The 18948-nt window shown below is 46.1% G+C and overlaps 1 protein-coding gene across 2 annotated transcripts in view; it reads left to right on the plus strand.

Moving 5' to 3' along the window:
* Acox2 (acyl-CoA oxidase 2) overlaps positions 1–18948 on the plus strand; it is a 51881-nt gene that overhangs the window by 21345 nt on the left and 11588 nt on the right. For both annotated transcript variants that reach the window (XM_052734158.1, XM_052734159.1), the window contains 11 exons: positions 631–793; positions 988–1139; positions 1453–1560; positions 3232–3351; positions 3756–3871; positions 4447–4619; positions 6320–6482; positions 8351–8541; positions 9993–10172; positions 12769–12874; positions 16486–16703. In XM_052734158.1, coding sequence (XP_052590118.1) covers positions 631–793; positions 988–1139; positions 1453–1560; positions 3232–3351; positions 3756–3871; positions 4447–4619; positions 6320–6482; positions 8351–8541; positions 9993–10172; positions 12769–12874; positions 16486–16703 — 1690 coding nt within the window. The remainder of the gene's footprint in view (positions 1–630; positions 794–987; positions 1140–1452; positions 1561–3231; positions 3352–3755; positions 3872–4446; positions 4620–6319; positions 6483–8350; positions 8542–9992; positions 10173–12768; positions 12875–16485; positions 16704–18948) is intronic.

Consider the following 18948-nt stretch of genomic DNA (forward strand, 5'->3'; position numbering starts at 1 on the left):
TAAGCAGAGGCAGGAGGCCAAGAGCTGACTTTGAACCTGCATGTTTTGTTTTGTTTTTTTCTAGAACAGTCCTTTAATTCTGTACTCCTCCTTTAACTAATGGTCTTTGTTGTTGCTTGCTTACTCTTTTGAAACTGTGACACTTATAGCCCAGGCTGGCCTCAAACTGCTACATAGCCAATGATGATCTAGAACTTTCTGCCTCTACTTCCCAAATGCTAGGATTGAAGAAGTAGGCTGCTGTGCCTGGTTTCTATGGTTCTGGGGAACCAGTGCTATGGATCAAAGCCAGAACTTTATGCATTCTGGGCAGCCATTCTACCAACTATAAGTTGGAACTATAGAGTTCCATCTATAAGCCTAGTCCTTCCTTCAAGTAACAAACTGGTCCTTGACACCAGACACCTGGGCAACAGAATATCCACATACTGGTCCTGGTTCCACCAGAGCATAGCTTTGCATGAGCGGTCAGAGCACATTTCTCTCCTCAGGGGTCTCAACGGTTTCATTTGTTAAATGACAGTGACAACTGACCTCCTTTCAAAATCCATGAGGCAAGTGGGTGGGAAAATTTGAAGGTATCAGGAACCTTCTCCAAGCCACCAAAGTCCTCTGTTCTCTCTGCTGCAGAAAGCATCCTCCAAGGTGACCCAGTGTTCAACCTGAAGGACCATTACTTCATGACTCAGGATGAGCAATACGAGGCTGCAGTTCAAAAAAGATTCCACCTTGAGATGCTAGCCCGGCGTCTAGGCTGGTCAGAAGGCAGTCCTGAACGCAATTATGCTGACAGGTGCTCATTGGGGCAGCCCCACCAGAGAGGCTTGCCTGCAACCCCTGGGCCCATGAGACATTTCCCTCAGCAAAGGATGACTTACTGGAAGATTAGCATGCCAGATGCCCCTTCCCTCCTGTGCCCTACCCAGGTTGAATGTTTATGGACCCATCTTCCAGAGGCTACTCATCTATAACCTCTCTCCCCGACAGGGTACTTTCTGGATATGCCAACTTAAGCTTACATGGTATTGCCATGAATGCTCTAAGAAGTCTGGGCTCAGATGAGCAGATTGCCAAATGGGGTCAACTCGGCAAAAATTTCCAAATCATCACAACATATGCCCAGACAGAACTGGGACATGGTAAGCCAGAGCTACTGCATACAGTGTTCAGACGACACAACTCCAGGGGACCTATTCATAGCTCATAAATATGCATGCTAATTTGGAAACGTCCCAGCAGATGGCAGTCACAGGTCTTGAGGAAGGAATGCCTTTTTCTAATGTGTACACATACATTGTATGAGCTACCAGAGGGGCAGGTTATTCCTCTTGGAAGTGTTAGCATGCATTCCTATGTCCTCACACAACCCATAGATAAAGGGAGAAAGGGCTGCAAGTGCAGCCAGGAGCTCACCTTGGCTCAAACAGTCTAATTCTCCTCCTTGATCCCAAGGGACATACCTGAGGGGCCTGGAGACTGAAGCCACCTATGATGCAGCCACCCAGGAGTTTGTGATACACAGCCCTACAATGACTGCCACCAAGTGGTGGCCTGGGGACTGTGAGTATCTTCCTTCCTATTTCCCTTTCTCTCCACAATGAAGACAAAGCTGGAGCTGAATAGCACTAACTTTGATGCCCAACAGACATCAGGTTGATTTTCTGTTCTAGGCTGATCACCTTGAAATCAATTGAAATAGGTAGGATATAAGAACTTCCTTAGTAAGTGGCCGGAAGGTCTCAAAGGAGCTTTGAGTAGATAAGGAAATGCTCCCACCCTGTGGGTGATGAGGGCCAAGAACATATGCACTGCCCTGACATAACACATGTGTGATGCACACAACACACACACTACCCCACAGAGAGATATGCAAGCATAAAACACACATAAACACATACTGCCCCCTACAGTCACAGATACACACAACATACATTGCCTCACAACACAAACTTTGTCCCTACAAACATGTACACACTGCCCATACATAGACAACATATAGATGTAAACATACACACACTGCCCCCACCCCATGACACACATGTGAGAAGAATCCTGTGGCCAGTCTGGGCTGGTCTCACTCTGGCCCCTGTAGGAGGCCAGTTGCCTTCATTTCAAGGTATTGTATTTCTGTTCTCAAGCAGACACACCTGTGCATATACACACCACACATACCCCAATGTGTATGTACATAACACTGACACCCACATGTAGGTACACAGCATACACCACCACCATACAGACACACCTGTACATGTACATAACACACAGACACTGCCTTTATCAACACATGCACACAAAAATATGCACACTACCCCATCACAGACACTCATGCATGTATAGAACACATATGCTGTCCCCTTAGACACACTTGTACACATATACCGATACTCATACACACACACCACCTAGTCTTATCCTAAGAGCTTCCCACAATATCATATGTTTTAGCCTCTCAAGTTAACAATAAGCTTGCCACCTACCAAAACACATGCCCTGAGACTAGTTAGTGGCTAAACATCCTCCCTGCCCCTGCCACTCCATACTCAGATAAGCTCACACTAATGTCACTGAGCTCCAAGACAGGGTCCTACCAAAGGCCCCTTTGAGAAATCATTTCTCAGGACTCCACTGAGCACTTGGAGACCTAGTAAGAGAATGTCTGTATAGACATTGAATAAATAAATTATTTGAATTCAACCAAAGCAGGGCAGGTGGCAGAATGGGGAAAGCAAGGCAGGAAAGAACAGAGGGTAGGGGGGACAAAGACAATTGAGTGATCAATATCAAGTTTTCAGGGGAAAGAAATGCATCTTTAAGATCAGGCTGATGTGGTTTAAATTCCAGCTCTCCCCCTCCAGGCCAGTGACCTCCAGTGTGTCACTCTGTACAGAGCCTCAGCTTCCCTGTCTGGAAAATAAGACTCCCCTTACCTGCCCTGCAAGAACCAGGAAACCTCAGCCAAGAGCTGGGCTCTTGCTGGGTTTTGATAAGGGATGGCTGTGCTCATCATGGGGCTGACAGCAGAGGGCCTTAGCTGTTGTGGTAGAATACAACTATTCTTTACAAGTTTGCTCACTTCAAACTCCCTTGCCAAGTCACTGTTTCACTCTAGCTAGATTTTGTGTGTGTGGCAATTCCTTCTGTCATCAGTGACTTTCCCAAGCCCAGGAGGCAGGGGTAAGACATGGTACATAGGGCTTCCTGTGATGGGCCTCTCATATTTCTGCCTAGTGGGACGGTCAGTCACGCATGCTATAGTCCTTGCCCAGTTGATCTGCTCAGGAGCCCAGCATGGCATGCATGCCTTCATTGTGCCCATCCGGAGCCTACAGGACCACACCCCACTGCCAGGTAAGCCCTGCAGCTTCCTCAAGGACCCCTCCTATAAGATGGTCCCACCAACTTGCCCAGTCCTGAATCCCCAAGAGATGTGCAGAAGAAGCTGGGACACGTCTCTCTTCGCCAAAAGAAATCCAGTTGACAGAGCTAGTAGAGCTGGCTGTTTGACTGGCAAAAGACTCAGCATCTGACTTCAGCTTGCTTACCTGCTTCCTGAATACCACGGTGTGTGTGTGTGTGTGTATGTGTGTGTGTGTGTGTGTGTGTGTGTGTGTGTGTGTGTGTGTGTACCTGTGTGTGCCTGTGTATGTAAATGCCTGTGTGTGTGCCTGTATATACCTGTGTGTGTGCGTCTGTGTGTCTGGCATACTATATGCACTCAACTGACAGGTGTTCTCATCTCTACCCTCTTCTAGGAATCACAGTTGGGGACATAGGGCCCAAGATGGGCTTGGAACACATAGACAATGGCTTCCTGCGATTGAACCACGTGAGGGTTCCCAGAGAGAACATGCTGAGCCGCTTTGCAGAGGTTAGGTGCTGGGAAGACTATAAACCCAGACTGCCTAGAGAAGGGACTTTCCCTTCATGTAGTTGCCACAGGCTCTGGTTTGCCTCAGCAAAGCTGAGTTTGGACCACAAGTCCCCTTACCCCCAAAAGAGGCTCAGGGGTCCCACAGATAAGGATAAAACCCAGCTTAGGAGCACAGTGGTGTTGGGAAAATCTTGTCACTTTAAGTCTCAGACTCCCCATGTGTAAATACTTAGCACATGGTTTTCAGAGCAGTCATGAGGTACAGTGGTAAGGCAATCCCCAGAAAGGGGAGGAGCTGAGGGTGAACATATTGCTTTCTACAATCAGTTACAGAACAGATATGACCCAGGTGCTGGCAGAAGTCCCCTTCTAGTCAGGCTTTACCTCTTTGGTGTAAAAGGTGGCAGTTTCTGGGGTATCTCATGCAAGCATTTTCACATGCCAGTGGTCATGCTGCACAAGGGATCTGCTTTAGGTGAGCAAAAGTGGGTTGCCTGCAGGGATGGAGACTCCTGGAAGAGCAGCCTGGGGAGCCTTGGCTCCAACCCAGTACCTGTCTCTGTTGCACACAGGTCTTACCAGATGGTACCTACCGGAGGCTCGGGCCAGCACAGAGCAATTATCTGGCCATGTTGGTGACCCGGGTGGGGCTGCTGTTAAAAGGAATCCTACCCTTCCTCCAGAAGTCTTGTGTCATTGCTGTGCGCTACTCAGTCATACGCCACCAGTCCCATATTCGGCCTAGGTAAGGAGTAACCCAAAGGCTGACCCTGACAGAAATGCCTGACACTCAGCCCCACAGTGTCTGCACTGACACCACCTCTGCCAGAGTCATGGTGTTGGAGCAGATCACACACTTGCACATGCACATGCACACACATGCATGCAGTCCAGATGGGGTCTTTGGCTCTCTCTACTCCATCACCAGACTGTCTGACCTAACCTGTTAGTCTCTTATCAGTGTGTGGTCCCATCAGACTCTCCGTGACCACATCTTCACACTGCACCATCTGCTGTGACTGTCCTACACAGCTGTGACTAGCTAGTGAGTTTGTGTCTGCCAATTGTCGAGGCTGGTTGGTTGTTGTCAAGTTGTGTCTGATAGAAGCCAACTGCCTTAGGCTGCATGTGGCTAAACTCGTGCTCCTTGGCTCAAACTCAGTGCCTAGCTGTGAGAAGGCTAAGTCTAGACCCTTTCTTTTCATTACATCTGTTGCATCTGGCTCTCGTTCCCTCCATTCTATGACACAGAATGGCAAGGGCTGCTATATGACATCTAAAAGTGTATGTGTGTTTCCAGAAAGACTCCACTAGTTACATTTAAATTCAGGGAAACAACAGTCTTTTGGGATAGGTCCCAAATGGACATAACTCTCAAGATGCAGCAAACTACAACGAGAACAGGAAACAGGAGCAGAGCATGTCACAGCCTAAGGATCCTGGACTTGAGGAGGCCCTCCTGGGTCTATGTTCTCCCTGTACATAGTGAAGTCAGGAGGACTGAGCTGGAGAGCATGCAGCCCTGGGGCCGGGTGTTCTTTCATGCCTGGCACAAACACACTGAGGATTAGATGCCAGGCAGAACTGGGCATCATGCACTTCTTTCTCCTTTAGAGTCCATGTCTGCAAAATAGAGGTAACAGGCAGAGTTTCAGGGTGGTGATAAGGGTGAAATATGGAAAAAGTACAGAGCTTAAATCTCAGTTGCCCTTCCTCTAGAAACCCACAATAGCCTCAGAGTAAGGCCTGGACTTTCGAATTCTAGGCTGAAGGCATCTTCCCTAGAGGACTGAGTACTCAGAAGAAAGTGATGCTAGTGCTGCTGCTGGCTGGCTGGCAGCACGCCTCTGTCTGGGCAGCAGAGGTATCCCAAGGGTTATGGGATATGTTGTGTGCATGTTGTGTGAAGAGGAGATTCCAGGTCCCATCAGCTTCGAGGGACTCCACACACACACACACACACACACACACACACACACACACACACACACACTCCCAATCCCATTACTCAGGTCTCTACATGCTGGAGGCAGTCCCAGGTACTGAAGACACAGCAGTAGACGTGGAAGACAGTTCCTTTCTTCTGTGTCTTTGGGCCCAAGTTTATGCCCTAAGAGTTGTTAAGCTCAACACATTTCTTATCACACAGCAAGCACATGGTCATAGGCAGTGAAAGGTCATAAACTAGCCATCAGTGGGGTAGGGCACACCCCTTCACCTGGTCTTTGGGTCCAGGAGGTTTGGAGTTCAGATTTTCAGATATGATGTATATGCTGTGGATATTTTTACAGGAAAGTGTGTGAATGTTGGTGATAGGTAAGGTTTAAACCATAGTAGCCTCATGTTGGCCTTTCAACGGTCCATTGTTATGACTTTGACAGTGTTAGGAATATGGGAAGATGGTTTGGAGTGAAATTCTAAATCTTTTGCTTCTTTTCCTCTCAGTGACCCAGAGGCAAAAATCCTGGACTACCAGACACAGCAGCAGAAACTCCTTCCTCAGCTTGCCATGAGTTATGCCTTTCATTTCCTGGCCACTAGCATCTTAGAATTCTTCCACAGCTCCTATAGTGCCATTCTGAACAGAGACTTCAGCCTCCTGCCCGAGGTATTCTGTTTGCTGAAAGCTAGTGATGGAGGGTAGCTAATGCTGTTCCAGCTGTTGAGAAGTGGCTACAGCCTGGCTCCCATAGGCCCTCAGTCTCCCAGTGTCCCAGGGCAACAGCGTAAAATGTACCATACTACATAGGTCCACAGACAATTGGCCCCTAGAGAGATCCAAGAATGTTAACAGTAATGTGAGTGTAGAGCCACAATCCCCGGTGTATGATAGAAACCAAAACAACCCCAAACAAAGTCATTTGAACTCTTTTGATGGCACAATTTGACCTGAACTAACCTGATTTATTCTGCTGGCCACAAAATAACAGAACCATTAATATGTTCAACCATGAGTATAACACACCTCAGAGGCTCTGCATTGCCTTTTAAAAAACCAAAGTCATATCAGGCCCAGAGAGAGCACCACAGTCCAAGCTATGCATTGATCCAATACCTCAGAGTCTAGGATGAGGCTGTGACTCACACATCTTCAGTCTGTGTAGGCACTGTGCTTTTAAAGCATTGCTTCATTAACCCTTTCCATAGTAGCTACCATTTATGTTCTTATTTTGCAAGTAAGGAAACTGGAATAGAAAGGGAAAAGGAGGCCTTTCTCCCATGGATGTGAAAGTCTGAAAGATGGATAGGGGCTTTCAAGAACTAAAACCTTAAACCAACCTCCTGCCAGCCCGTTCAGTTGCTCTAGCAAACGTCTATAAACTCGGTGGCTTGTCCACAACAGAAATTAATTTCTCACTCTTCTGGTGATGTCTGTCGTGGTGCTACTGTTTGGGAAGGGCCTTCCTGCTGTGTGGTAACGTGGTGGAAGGTATCATGTGAACAGAGAAAGAGTGAGAGGGTACTGAGAAAGGGGACTCAGGGTTATAACAAAGCAACTTCCACAACACCAAACTCAGTCCCACAACAGCATTAACTCATCCATGACATAGGAACTCTCATGGCCCAGTCACCTCTTAAAACAGTTAAGATGGCAACTATAGGGCCAGCAACATGGCTCAGTGGATAAAGGCACTTGCTGCCAAGCCTGATGACCTGATTTCGATCCCTTAAACCCACATGCTAGAAAGAGAAAATTGACTACTGCTAGTTGTCCTCTGGCCTCCACACATGCACTGCCATCATATTATACACACACACACACACACACACACACACACACACACACACACACTCAGACAGAGACAGCAGAGACAGAAAGAGACGGAGAGGGAGGGAGAGAGAGAGGGGGGAGGGAGGGAGGGAAGGAGGGAGGGAGGGGAGGGAAGGAGGGGGAGGGAAGGAGGGAGGGAGGGAGAGAATGAAGGCTTTCAGAGGCAGCAATTGTGCAATTGTATTTCAACGCAAGTTTTGGAGAAGACATCCCAGTCATTGCAGCCATTAACACTCCTCATGGAGGTTTCACCTTATGACCTTATCCTTGTCAAAGGTCCACCTCCTAACACCATTGCTCTGGGATTTAGATTTCAACATATAAGTTTGGGTAGACAGTTGGACCATGGCACCCTCCTACAACCTGGGAAATGGGCTGATAGTAGACACATGTCTTCTTTGGCCATCTTTCCAAACTTCTGCCTGCTAGCAATCTTGTAGGATGGTGGACCCAATCCAGGAAGGCCCTTCTTCTGAAGATCCTGGAGACACTGGCTAGGACAGATTTTCCTTCATTCTTACAACCCCACAGCCACACTACCTAACTGTGTAACTTTGTATGAGCCATACCCTCTAAGCATTCACTTTGATACCCTGGGAAGCAGTGAGCTAGGCACAGTGCCCACCTCCTAGCTGTGCCAGCATGCAGCAGGTACTAAAGACTGGATGGCACCACAGGACTCTCACACTGCTCTGTCCTTGCAGCTCCATGCACTGAGCACTGGTACGAAGGCCATGATTTCAGACTTCTGTACCCAGGGGGCAGAAATATGCCGCAGGGCCTGCGGTGGTCACGGCTACTCAAAGCTGAGTGGTCTGCCGACACTGGTCACCCAAGTGACAGCCTCTTGCACCTATGAGGGTGAGAACACGGTGCTCTACTTGCAAGTGGCCAGGTAAAGTCCAGTGTTGTCCAGACCTCTGCCCTACACTGGGGGTCCCCTGAGCTTCTGCTTAGCAGAGGCATCTATCTGATGCCATGGAAGAAGTAAGCTTTGGAAAAGTACCATTTGAGGGCTGTCCAAATCCCAATGCGTCCCTAATCTGCCCACTTCCTCCAGATTTCTTGCTATTCCCAGCCAGGCTATCCTTCTGTCTCACCCAGACAACAGCATCAGGCTCCTCCCTGGGGTCTTGCTTCTCTCCTGTTCCCACTTCTTCATAGGCAACCAGGGGGCTCTTTCCAAAGCCTAGAGAAAATCACATCTTTTTCTTGTTCCCTCTACTTGAAGGAAAATGCCACAGTGTACACTGTGCTCTTTCAGTCCTTACGACCCAGACACTGCCTGACCCAACCTGCTCTCAGGTCCTTCTGCCTCCACTGGCCATATTCTTCTTTCCAAAGTGCCCTTGACCCCCTGCCACCCAGAACTACATTTCCTTTGGAAGTTATCACAATCCATAATTACCTGCAACTTTTTGTTTAGCTTTTTAGCTCTGTTTCCTAGCTAAACCAGGATTTCCTGCCTTGCTCACCAAGGTATTCCCTGCTCAGAAAAGAGCAAACCCAAAAACACCCTGAGAGGCAATTAGGCCTCACCAGCCTCCTCCAAACCGGCTGCCTCTTTCCAGCTACCCCTGATGGTTGATTCTCTCATACTCATTCATTCTCTGATGACTAAACAGAGCAGATACTTCAGTATCCAAGGAAAAAGGAGTTCACTGGCAAATATGACATATAGTATTTACTGGGTTTTTCTTTTTCAAGTTATAAAAATAATACAATAGCATGCATTAGGTAGCCTGTACCTGCACTTGACAAGCAATTCACAAGTGTCTCATTCAGCTCTACACACCCGCCCTGTTAGACAAGAAGCATCATTCCTATCATCCAGAAGAAACTGACCATCTTCAGTGGTCTCAGAAGAGCTAATGGGAGTCCAGGGCTGTCTCACACAGAAGCAGCCTGGAGTCACTCTCATTCTTCCGAATGCCAGGACTCTTTCACGTATCTGACTCGTTAGAAGGCCACAGACACTGTACTTACATCCTACGTCCCCCAGTCAGAAGTCCTGATGGTGAAGCTTCTGTTGGCACAAACCTCAGAAGGGCTTGTGCTTAGGATCTAAGGGAGTCTAGCCCAGCTTTGCACCCCCTGTCGCCTGGTAAAGAAACTGGTACTTTGGGTACATCTCACTGAGGGTCCTACAGAAGATGGGGCAGGGGTGGGGAGCAAGGGGGTTAGAGTGAAGAGCGGCTCTCAGGAAGAAGCTGGGAAGAGGCCTGGAGCCCTTGGCTCTCCTCACTGGAGTACAGCGTAAAGTGTATGCCCCCGGGAGGGAGGGAGCTGGGCTAGGTCGCCCACAGTCTCACACTGCCTCATCTGTCTCTACCTTCCCCTCACCAGGTTTCTGATGAAGAGCTACCTGCAGGCTCAGGTGTCCCCAGGCTCCACACCACAGAAGTCTCTCCCTCAGTCTGTCATGTACCTTGCCACACCAGGGCCAGCCAGGTGCGCAGCCCAGACAGCAGCCGACTTCCTCTGCCCAGATCTCTACACCACAGCCTGGGCACATGTGTCTGCCAGGTAAGCCTGTGCTGAGGCATCAGCATCCCAGTCAGGGTGGGCTCCTTCCCACACAAGGACCTTCAGGACCAGCTGGATGGACACTGGTGGACAGTGCTTTACAAACCCCTGGCATTCCCAGCCTCTCCAGACCTCTTAGCTCCCATGACTATGGGTGAAGAAGGGACACCTTACCCCTCAGGCATCGACCACCATCATTTCTTTATCCTGGTCACAGTGGTAGAAATGTATCTCCTCTCTGACTAGTGAGAGGAATTTTTTAAACCTTTGGGTTACTACAGTGATTTCTAATATAACGAGTGCACTCACACATAAATCACTATAAATGAACTGATATACAAATCAATGCCAACAAGTAAAGTAGTGTTTTAAGTCTGAACTATCCCACAATCTAAAAGTAATTTTCGAAGTTGATATCTGCAGCACCCATGCAAAACAGGCAGGCATAGTTATAAGAACTAGTAACCCCAGTGTTGTGTGGAGCAGAAACAAGGTGACCACTGGAATTTGCTGGCTGCCAGCCTAGCTCCAAGTACACCGAGAGACCCTATCTCAGGGGAATAGGGCAGAGATTTATACAGGAGGACCTCAGACACCCTCCTGGACTTTATGCAAGTACATGTACCCTTTGATACACACACACACACACACACACACACACACACACACACACACACACACGCACACACAAACATGTACATATATACCACATGTATATAACACACACATTAAATAAATAAACAATAAAAGTAATTTTCAAAAGTGTAGTTATATCTCAGAAAAGAACTGGTTTATAGTCAGGGTCTATTAGAGTCCAAGGAACATGGTCAAAACCAAGGACTCAGAGCTAGAAAGATGGTTCAACAATTAAGAAAACTTACTGTTCATGCAGAGGACTCAAGTTTGATTCCCAGTACACACAAACTCCAGTTGGGGGAACCTGATACCTTCTTCTGGCTTCCATGGGCATCTGCACATACATAGTACACATAAACCCACACAAGCACAAATACATGAAAATACATGTCTTTTTTAAAAGAACGTATATTATTTGTTGTTCTTTTCTTAAGTAAAGGTCTCACTATGTAGTCATGGCTGGACTGGAACTCACTGGGTAGACTGGGCTGTCCTCTAACTCATAGAGATTCACCTGCCTCTGCCTCTTGCCTCCTCAGTGCTGGAATTAAAGGTGTGTATTACCATGCCTAGCTTAAAACATGAATTTTCATTATTTATTTTACTTTTATGTGTATGAGTGTTTATCTGCATACATATCTTTGCACTATGGGCAAGCAGTGCCCATGGATGCCAGAAATGGGCACTGGATCTCCTGGAGCTAGAGGTACAAACAGTGTGAGCTGCCATGCAGTTCTGGGACTTCAAACTGGGTCCTTGGGAAGAGCAGCCAGTGCTCTTAACTGTTGAGCCATCTCTTCAACCCATAACATGAATTCTATTAAACAAACAAACAAACAAACAAAAACCCAAGAATTTGCACATACTGTCCTTTAACAAATATCACCAAGTACTGACTATTTGTCAGAAATGACTGTGTTCCAGAGGCTGTGAAGAGAGACACACCCTAACCAACCAAATGCAGACACCATCACTGAAAAAATTTAACTACCTAGAAGGGAACTTTGTGAACTGTGCCCCAGCCCGGAAAGCCAAAAACTGGAGAAAGTATTTCCAGCACACACTAAGAAGGCTTACTTCCAACCTGTATCCCAAGGAGGGTAGCAGCTATTTTAGGGTCAAAGGCAACTTGAGACATTTGCTTCTTCATTCCACAATACTTTTAAATGCCTATAATATGGGAGGTACTGTGTTTACAAGTGGGGCTCTACCAGTAAACTAGCCTGATAAATGCACAGGACACACAGAGCTAGGGTCGCGGGGAAGGTTAGGAAGGGAAAGACAGACTGCTGGGGAATTAAAGAGGCACTCTGCATCTCCTTTCTTGGAACTCAATGTACCATCTGCTTATCATTTCCCTGACGAAGCAAACTAAATGTTGCTTAATAAACAGTTTGCTTTACACTCAAATTCCAAGGGCCAGATAAACACACAGGGAATAGAAAACAGACTAAAGGTCAATATAATGGCAAACGACGAAGTTGGCGGCTCAGAGGAGAGGAGGTGGTTCTCTGTTTTTGTATTTAGGTACCTCAGGTAGGACTTGCAGCAGGATTAGACTTAGAAGAATAAACAGTCTCCTTGCTCTTGTCATAAGAAGTAAATCAACAGAATGGCCTGAAGTTATCTGAGATCCTAAGGTTTAAAAAAAAAAATCACAGGAAGCCAAAGCAGGAGGACTTAAAGTTCTAGGTCACTCTGGGCTATACAGCAATACTGACTCAACAGAGAAAAAGAAAAATCTTAGTCCTATTCCCTATTAGCTGTGTGACCCTGAATGAGTTAATTAACCTCTCTGGGACTGTTTTTCCCACTGTAAATTGGGAATGCCTGCCCTTAAAGAGATGCTTATGAAACATTTAGCTTTATAACATGTAAGAGGTCAGTGAGATAATTTCCATTTTTGAAAGACCCCAGCAGTCCATCAGTTCTCTTTCCTGCTCTTTTCTTTGGTTTCCAGGCTCATAAAGGATGCAGTACACCATACACAGACCCTCATGAGATCTGGGATTGACCAGCATGATGCCTGGAACCAGACTGCTATCATACACCTTCAGGCTGCTAAGGTGAGATGTCTATCAGCTGAAGTTGTGAGGGGCTCGTTCTGTTTCCCAGGCAGGCCATCAAGCTAAGAAAACTCAAGTTCACATTCTTCCCCACCCCTGCTCCACAGGGACTACCCTCATCTTACATCCAAGGCTGTAGTCCAGAGAATTTTAATTAAAGGACTTAACTCCAAAGCATCTTGCTGGCAGCCTTTAGGAAAATGTAATGAGGCTTCAGGTTGTTCAAAAAGCTCCTCCCAGACAGAAAAGCAGCTCAAGTCTTCCCTTAGCCCCACAGGCAATCCTAGGATGCCTTATCTAATTTACATTGTCTTTTGTGTTTGTGCATATTTCACCATCAGTCAGCAAATATTTGACCATCCATTCTGAGCCAGCACTGGGTACTAAACAGCGAAGACACTGCCTACAAAGAGCTATAGGCAGGCAAGCACTAGGATGGGGTAGGAAATGGCAGCTGGGTTCACTCCCTGCCAGAGCCCAAAGGACTTCCCAGAAGGGGTCCATGGGCTAAGATTTCAAGCAGCAGTTGGCTGTCTGAGGGTGGTGACAGCTTGGGAGAGGTTTCCCAACAAAGAGAGCACAGGTATCAAACCAGGAATAAAAGGCTAGGTGCCTGGGAGGCCAAAGCAGGAGAACCGAACTAAAGTGAGGTAAGGAGAGCAGGAGGGAGGCGAGGCCTGAGGCCTTCTGGAGCATGGTAAGACGGCTGGTTCTTCCTTCCCTTGCAGGTGGAGATTGCCAAATTTAGGAGGAGTAATCACAGCTTCTAGAAGAATCATGCAGGGTGCAGGGGGGAGGAAAGGACTGGAAGCCAGTCAGAAGGAAGCAGAAGCAGACCGGTCTGTCCTGAGGTTGGCTCTTCCATGAGTATGGTGGAGACTGTAGGGAGAACTGGGGAGATGCAGAAATACATGACACAGGTTACAGGACTCAAAGTCACGGGTGGGGAAGAGGTAAGAATGCCTCCTAAGCTGGGGCACCTGAGACGTCTCGCTTATCACCAACTGGAAGACTGAAGTGTTCATTCCCATTTTCAAAGCCCAGGCCTGAAAATGGCACTCTCAGAACAGTCCTGAAAAGTACCTGCACAGGCACTCCTAAGCCAGGCTGCCAGGCAGACTGAGCACGAGAGCCACCTGGCGACCCAACATTCAACCCACAGTTGGCATGAATTCTGCAGCCCTCAGCTTCTGGGCGTCTGAATTCCATTTAGTCTACTGCCTGCTATACTGAGACCCCTACCACCCAGAGGGTTAGCCAGAACTGTACACTCTCCTTAGATCACAGGAAAGGAGACACACTTGCCCAATGTTCATTTGTCTGTCTTTCAAACCTTTGTGCTGACTTTAAACACACCAACAACTGCTCGCCAGGACTCCATCAGTTAGCATAAGGGAGGCTAACAGAATCCTCTCTAAGGTGGAGGACATACAGCTCAGAGGAGTGAAAAAAAACTGAGCCAAGATACCTTCCTTTCCCATGTGCCACAAAGGCACAGATGTGTCTGTCCTCTGGAAGCTTACAGGGAGAGACCTGCTGCTGAATATTGCCTCTCACTCCCTAGTAGAACTCACTTGTCCTCCCTCATAAAGGAATTACTCCCTGAACCAGCCTCACATTCTAATCATTTAACAAACAATAGGTGTCCTGAAGGCCTCCCACTGAGGCAGGCTTTCATCCTTTAGTTGTTGGGGTGAGGAGAGAGGGAAAGAGTCCAAATGGCAGAGGTTTGGTGGCAGTGGTCATTTTGCTGATTCCCACTCTATATTAAGTGGTTAAGAACCACAGAGTCAGCCCTCTTCCATGGCCTAGTGAACAGCACTGCTTACATCCAGGACCTTATGCTTCTGCTAGTATACATTTTACACATACATTCCTCAGTGCACACACGTGCACTTTAACATGGCAGACAGTAAGTAGCTGTTTTCTTGAGAAAAGGGGGCTGCCACCCTCCAAGTACCCCAGGCTAGCCTCCAATACACCTTTCTTTCTACTTTCTTTTGTTTTTTTTGTTTTTTATAGTAAACAACAGTTCTTTTTTAATGTCAAAAGGGAATAAAATCATTTAAAAGTATTTTTCAAAGTTAAATAATGAATAAGCCCATTTTGAGTACTCTTTGCTGTAGAGTTAGTGACTTTGACATAATCAAACACTGTACATTAATGATGCAACTTTTACAGGTAGCAGGAATGTAGCTGGCTTGATTTTCACATTGGTGAAACTTCCTAGCATTGTTGCATTTGATATTTATTTGAATTTGCTCAGACTAAATAACATTACAGCTTGTAATCTAATTAAGCACCTTCCTAACACACTTTCTAACATTTCCAAGAGCTTTGAGAAGAGAAACCTAACTAAATATCCAAACACTGCAATGTATTCCTTCTCAGCTTCCTGCTTTTCTTTTCTATTTAGTTATTTATCTACCTATCTATTTATTTATTCTATGTGTTTTTCACATCATGTATTTTGATCCCATTCATTCCCCATCCCTTCGCATCCACCCTCCGCCACTGCACCCCCTACCCCCTAATAGAATGAAATTCAAGAGAAAAAAAAGGAAGAAAATAAAATGAGAAAAAATTTTTTAAAAAAGGGAAGGAATTAAAAATCCCATCATGGAAGCTGCACTGTGGCCCAACAAGTCATGCCTTTGTCCATATATCTCTACTGGCAAGTGTTCATTGCAAACAGTCATTGGTCTGGTTGTATGACCCTGGTCTTCACTACACATTCAATGCTGGGCCCCCACTAGGACTCTTCCTGGACATCCCACTCCACCCTGTGTTGTGGAGATCTTTCAGCTTTGGATCTGCAGGTGATGTCCCTTCATGTGCTCTAACAGATCATAGATGAGGTGGATGTTGGGGCAGACCAAGTCAGAACCCTGGGTCTGGGCCTGGGCAGCTGTAGGGTTGGTCTTCCAGGTGGGAGATAGTGACAGCTCTCCCACAGTCACAATTTCTGGGCTGGCTCACCCACATCTCCACTAACAGTGTTGGCTCTATTGCGCTGCCCTGGTGAGGTGCAGGGCCTGCTCTCCCAAGTGTTGGCTGGTGAGGGTCAGGGATGGCTCTCCCATAGTTATCATCACAGGACCAGCTCTCCCACCTGCCTCAGGTGTTGATGGGCAGGGGGGCAACTCTCCTTTGCTCATGCTGCCACAAGGCAGATGGGTAATGGGGACAGCCTCTAAAAGGGCTGGCTCTATTGTGCTACCCTGGCGGGGTTCAGGGCCTGCTCTCCCTGGTGTTGCAGCTGGTAGGGATCAGGGATAGTTCTCCCACTCTTATGACCATAGGGCCAGCTCTCCCACCTGCCCCAGGTGTTTCTACTTTCCAATGCTCTTGAAGATGTCTCAAGTAAATGAGGATTCCAAAGGCCCAGTTTAACAGTCTACCAAGCCCCCAACACACACACACACACACACACACACACACACACACACACACACACACACACACACACACACATATTCATACATCAAAAAGGTTCAGTCAGACAAAAAATAACCACCAATCCTCTGAAAGGCACACTTACTCTGACCATCTTCCAGGATGGCCTGTGGATCTGGGAATGAGAAGGCTTGTGCATCTTTGTGTCTTTGTAGGCTCACTGCTACTACATCACTGTGAGGAGTTTTAAGGAAGCTGTGGAGAAACTAGACAACGAATCAGCGATTCAGCAGGTGCTCCAACGCCTCTGTGACCTCTGTGCCTTACATGGTATACTGGCTAACTCAGGTGACTTTCTTCATGATGGTTTCCTGTCTGGGGCCCAAGTGGACATGACTAGAACAGCCTTTCTTGACCTACTCCCCTTGATCCGGTAAGTGACTGGGACTTGAAACCATGTTAGACTGTGGTGCACAGATTGCTTCTCACTCCAAGACCTTGCAAACTTAAGGTCTAGACAGGCTAACACCTAGCACAATTATACCAACAGAAAGCATTAGGGCTTAATGAAAAAAAATTAGAGGAATTAGGAGAAAATTAAAAATTAAAGAATAAATTAGACACCTCAGTTGAACTCTTCAACATCAGCAAGGAGAAGTATCTAAGGAATGTGAATAAAATCAAGACTCCTATATATGGGCATGTTAATATAACAATTTTAATCATAACCAGTGTTTAATGGGTATTTGTATGCTCGAAGCTTTTATATGCATCATCTCATTTAATCCATACAGCCTTTGAATTGGATTTAATCTTCCTGTTCTCTTGAGAAAGGTTAGGTTTATGAGAGTGAACTTTTATACTTTTGCATGATTAGCAGAGGAGGAGCTGGGAACATTCAGAGCTTCTGACCACTGAGCATCACTCTTCTCCTGTGTAGTACGGTGCCTGGGGAGCTCATTATTATGTATATGTTATGCATAGCCAGGTCTTTGTTAACTATGCTTTAAGCAAATTCTTACCAACTTAATAAATGTATTTTATTTCTCCCTTATATCCCTTCAAGATGCTTTTTTAGACTCAGTAATTTATGTACTGATTTGTACAGCAATAATACATATACTTTTTAAATGTAGAGCTGATCCTGTACAATTTAGAGACATGAATACTAGTGGCATTTATCCTGGTATTTTATACATAAAGTAAATATTGCTTTAGGAACACATCAAGGGGCTGGAGAGATGGCTCAGAGGTTAAGAACACAGGCTGCTCTTCCAGAGGCATCCTGAGTTCAATTCCCAGCAACCACATGGTGGCTCACAATCATCTATAATGAAATCTGGTATCCTCTTTGGCCTGCAGACATACATGCAGGCAGAACCCTGTATACCTAATAAATAAATAAATAAAACACATCAAAACCAAAGTCTGTCCTGACCAGATAACTAGAAGAAACAGGTATTAAAACACTATGAATTGCCAGGCAGTGTGGCGCTCGCCTTTAATCCTAACACTTGGGAGGCAGAGCCAGGGAATCTCTGTGAGTTCAAGGCCAACCTGGTCTACAGAACGAGATCCAGGATAGGCACCAAAGCTACACAGAGAAAACCTGTCTTGAAAAACCAAAAAAAACACTATGAATTATTTACTAGTGTCAGTATATATATAAAAACAAAACAAAAAATGGGTTAATTTGAGAACACAACAGTTTTGAAACTTTGCTGGGCAAAACATATGATGTTTATTATGTGCAGAGGGAAGTGACTTTTCCCCTGAGACCTCCAACAATTCTCATTATTAGTAAAAAGACTTTAAATATGTATAGGTTTTTATAAGAGGTTAAAAAGTTTCAATCAAATGCCTTTTGTTTCTAAAATGCAGTATTAACAAGCCCCTGTGGCTAGATGTCAGCATCTGACCAATAGCTAGTGGCTAGTAAATGTTTGTTCAATGAAACTATCAAATATGGGGCCAAAGAGATGGCTCATGGGTCAAAATGCTCCCCACTAAGCCTGACAATTTGAGTTTGATCCCAAAGAGTGGAAAGCTAGTTCCAGCTTCCATAAAGGCATTTTCTAACCTCCAAACACATACCATGGCATCTCCACCAGAATAAATAAGTAATAATCTAAACAAAAATGGTCAAAAGTATACCTAATACAATTATACCAGGTATTAAACTTACCTTAATGCAGAGGGATTCAGTATGGGACTGCTAAGGGTGTAATTTGTACTACCAAGTTCAAATGCAAGTTGGCCTGTCTTTCTGAAATGATTAACATTTTTAAAACACATGAAAAAAAAAAATCACCTGGGCCTGGCTGGAGAACACTTCATAAGCATGGTGCATGCGTGTGTGTGTGTGTGTGTGTGTGTGTGTGTGTGTGTGTGTGTGTGTGTGTGTGTGTGTAATCTGCATTCTGCTTTTCTAAGTGCTTGCCTTGCCAGAGACATAAACTGCCAACTCACACCTAGAAACCACAAATTGATTTACTTACATTGGGTCCTAAGTTTCCTTTCTTACTGCAAGGTAATTATGTGCGAAACAGACCCCATGCTCTTATCAGTTCAGAATCACAGCTGTGTGCCCCGATTAGCCACTGTCACCCTCAGATTTCGAGGATGACAAATCAAGGGCAGGACAATTCTGAGAGACACCAAAACTAGCTCTCAGTGTG

Source organism: Peromyscus californicus, unplaced genomic scaffold (genome assembly GCF_007827085.1).
Source record: "Peromyscus californicus insignis strain IS unplaced genomic scaffold, ASM782708v3 Scaffold_12__1_contigs__length_115047231, whole genome shotgun sequence".
In the NCBI taxonomy this organism is placed as follows: domain Eukaryota; kingdom Metazoa; phylum Chordata; class Mammalia; order Rodentia; family Cricetidae; genus Peromyscus; species Peromyscus californicus.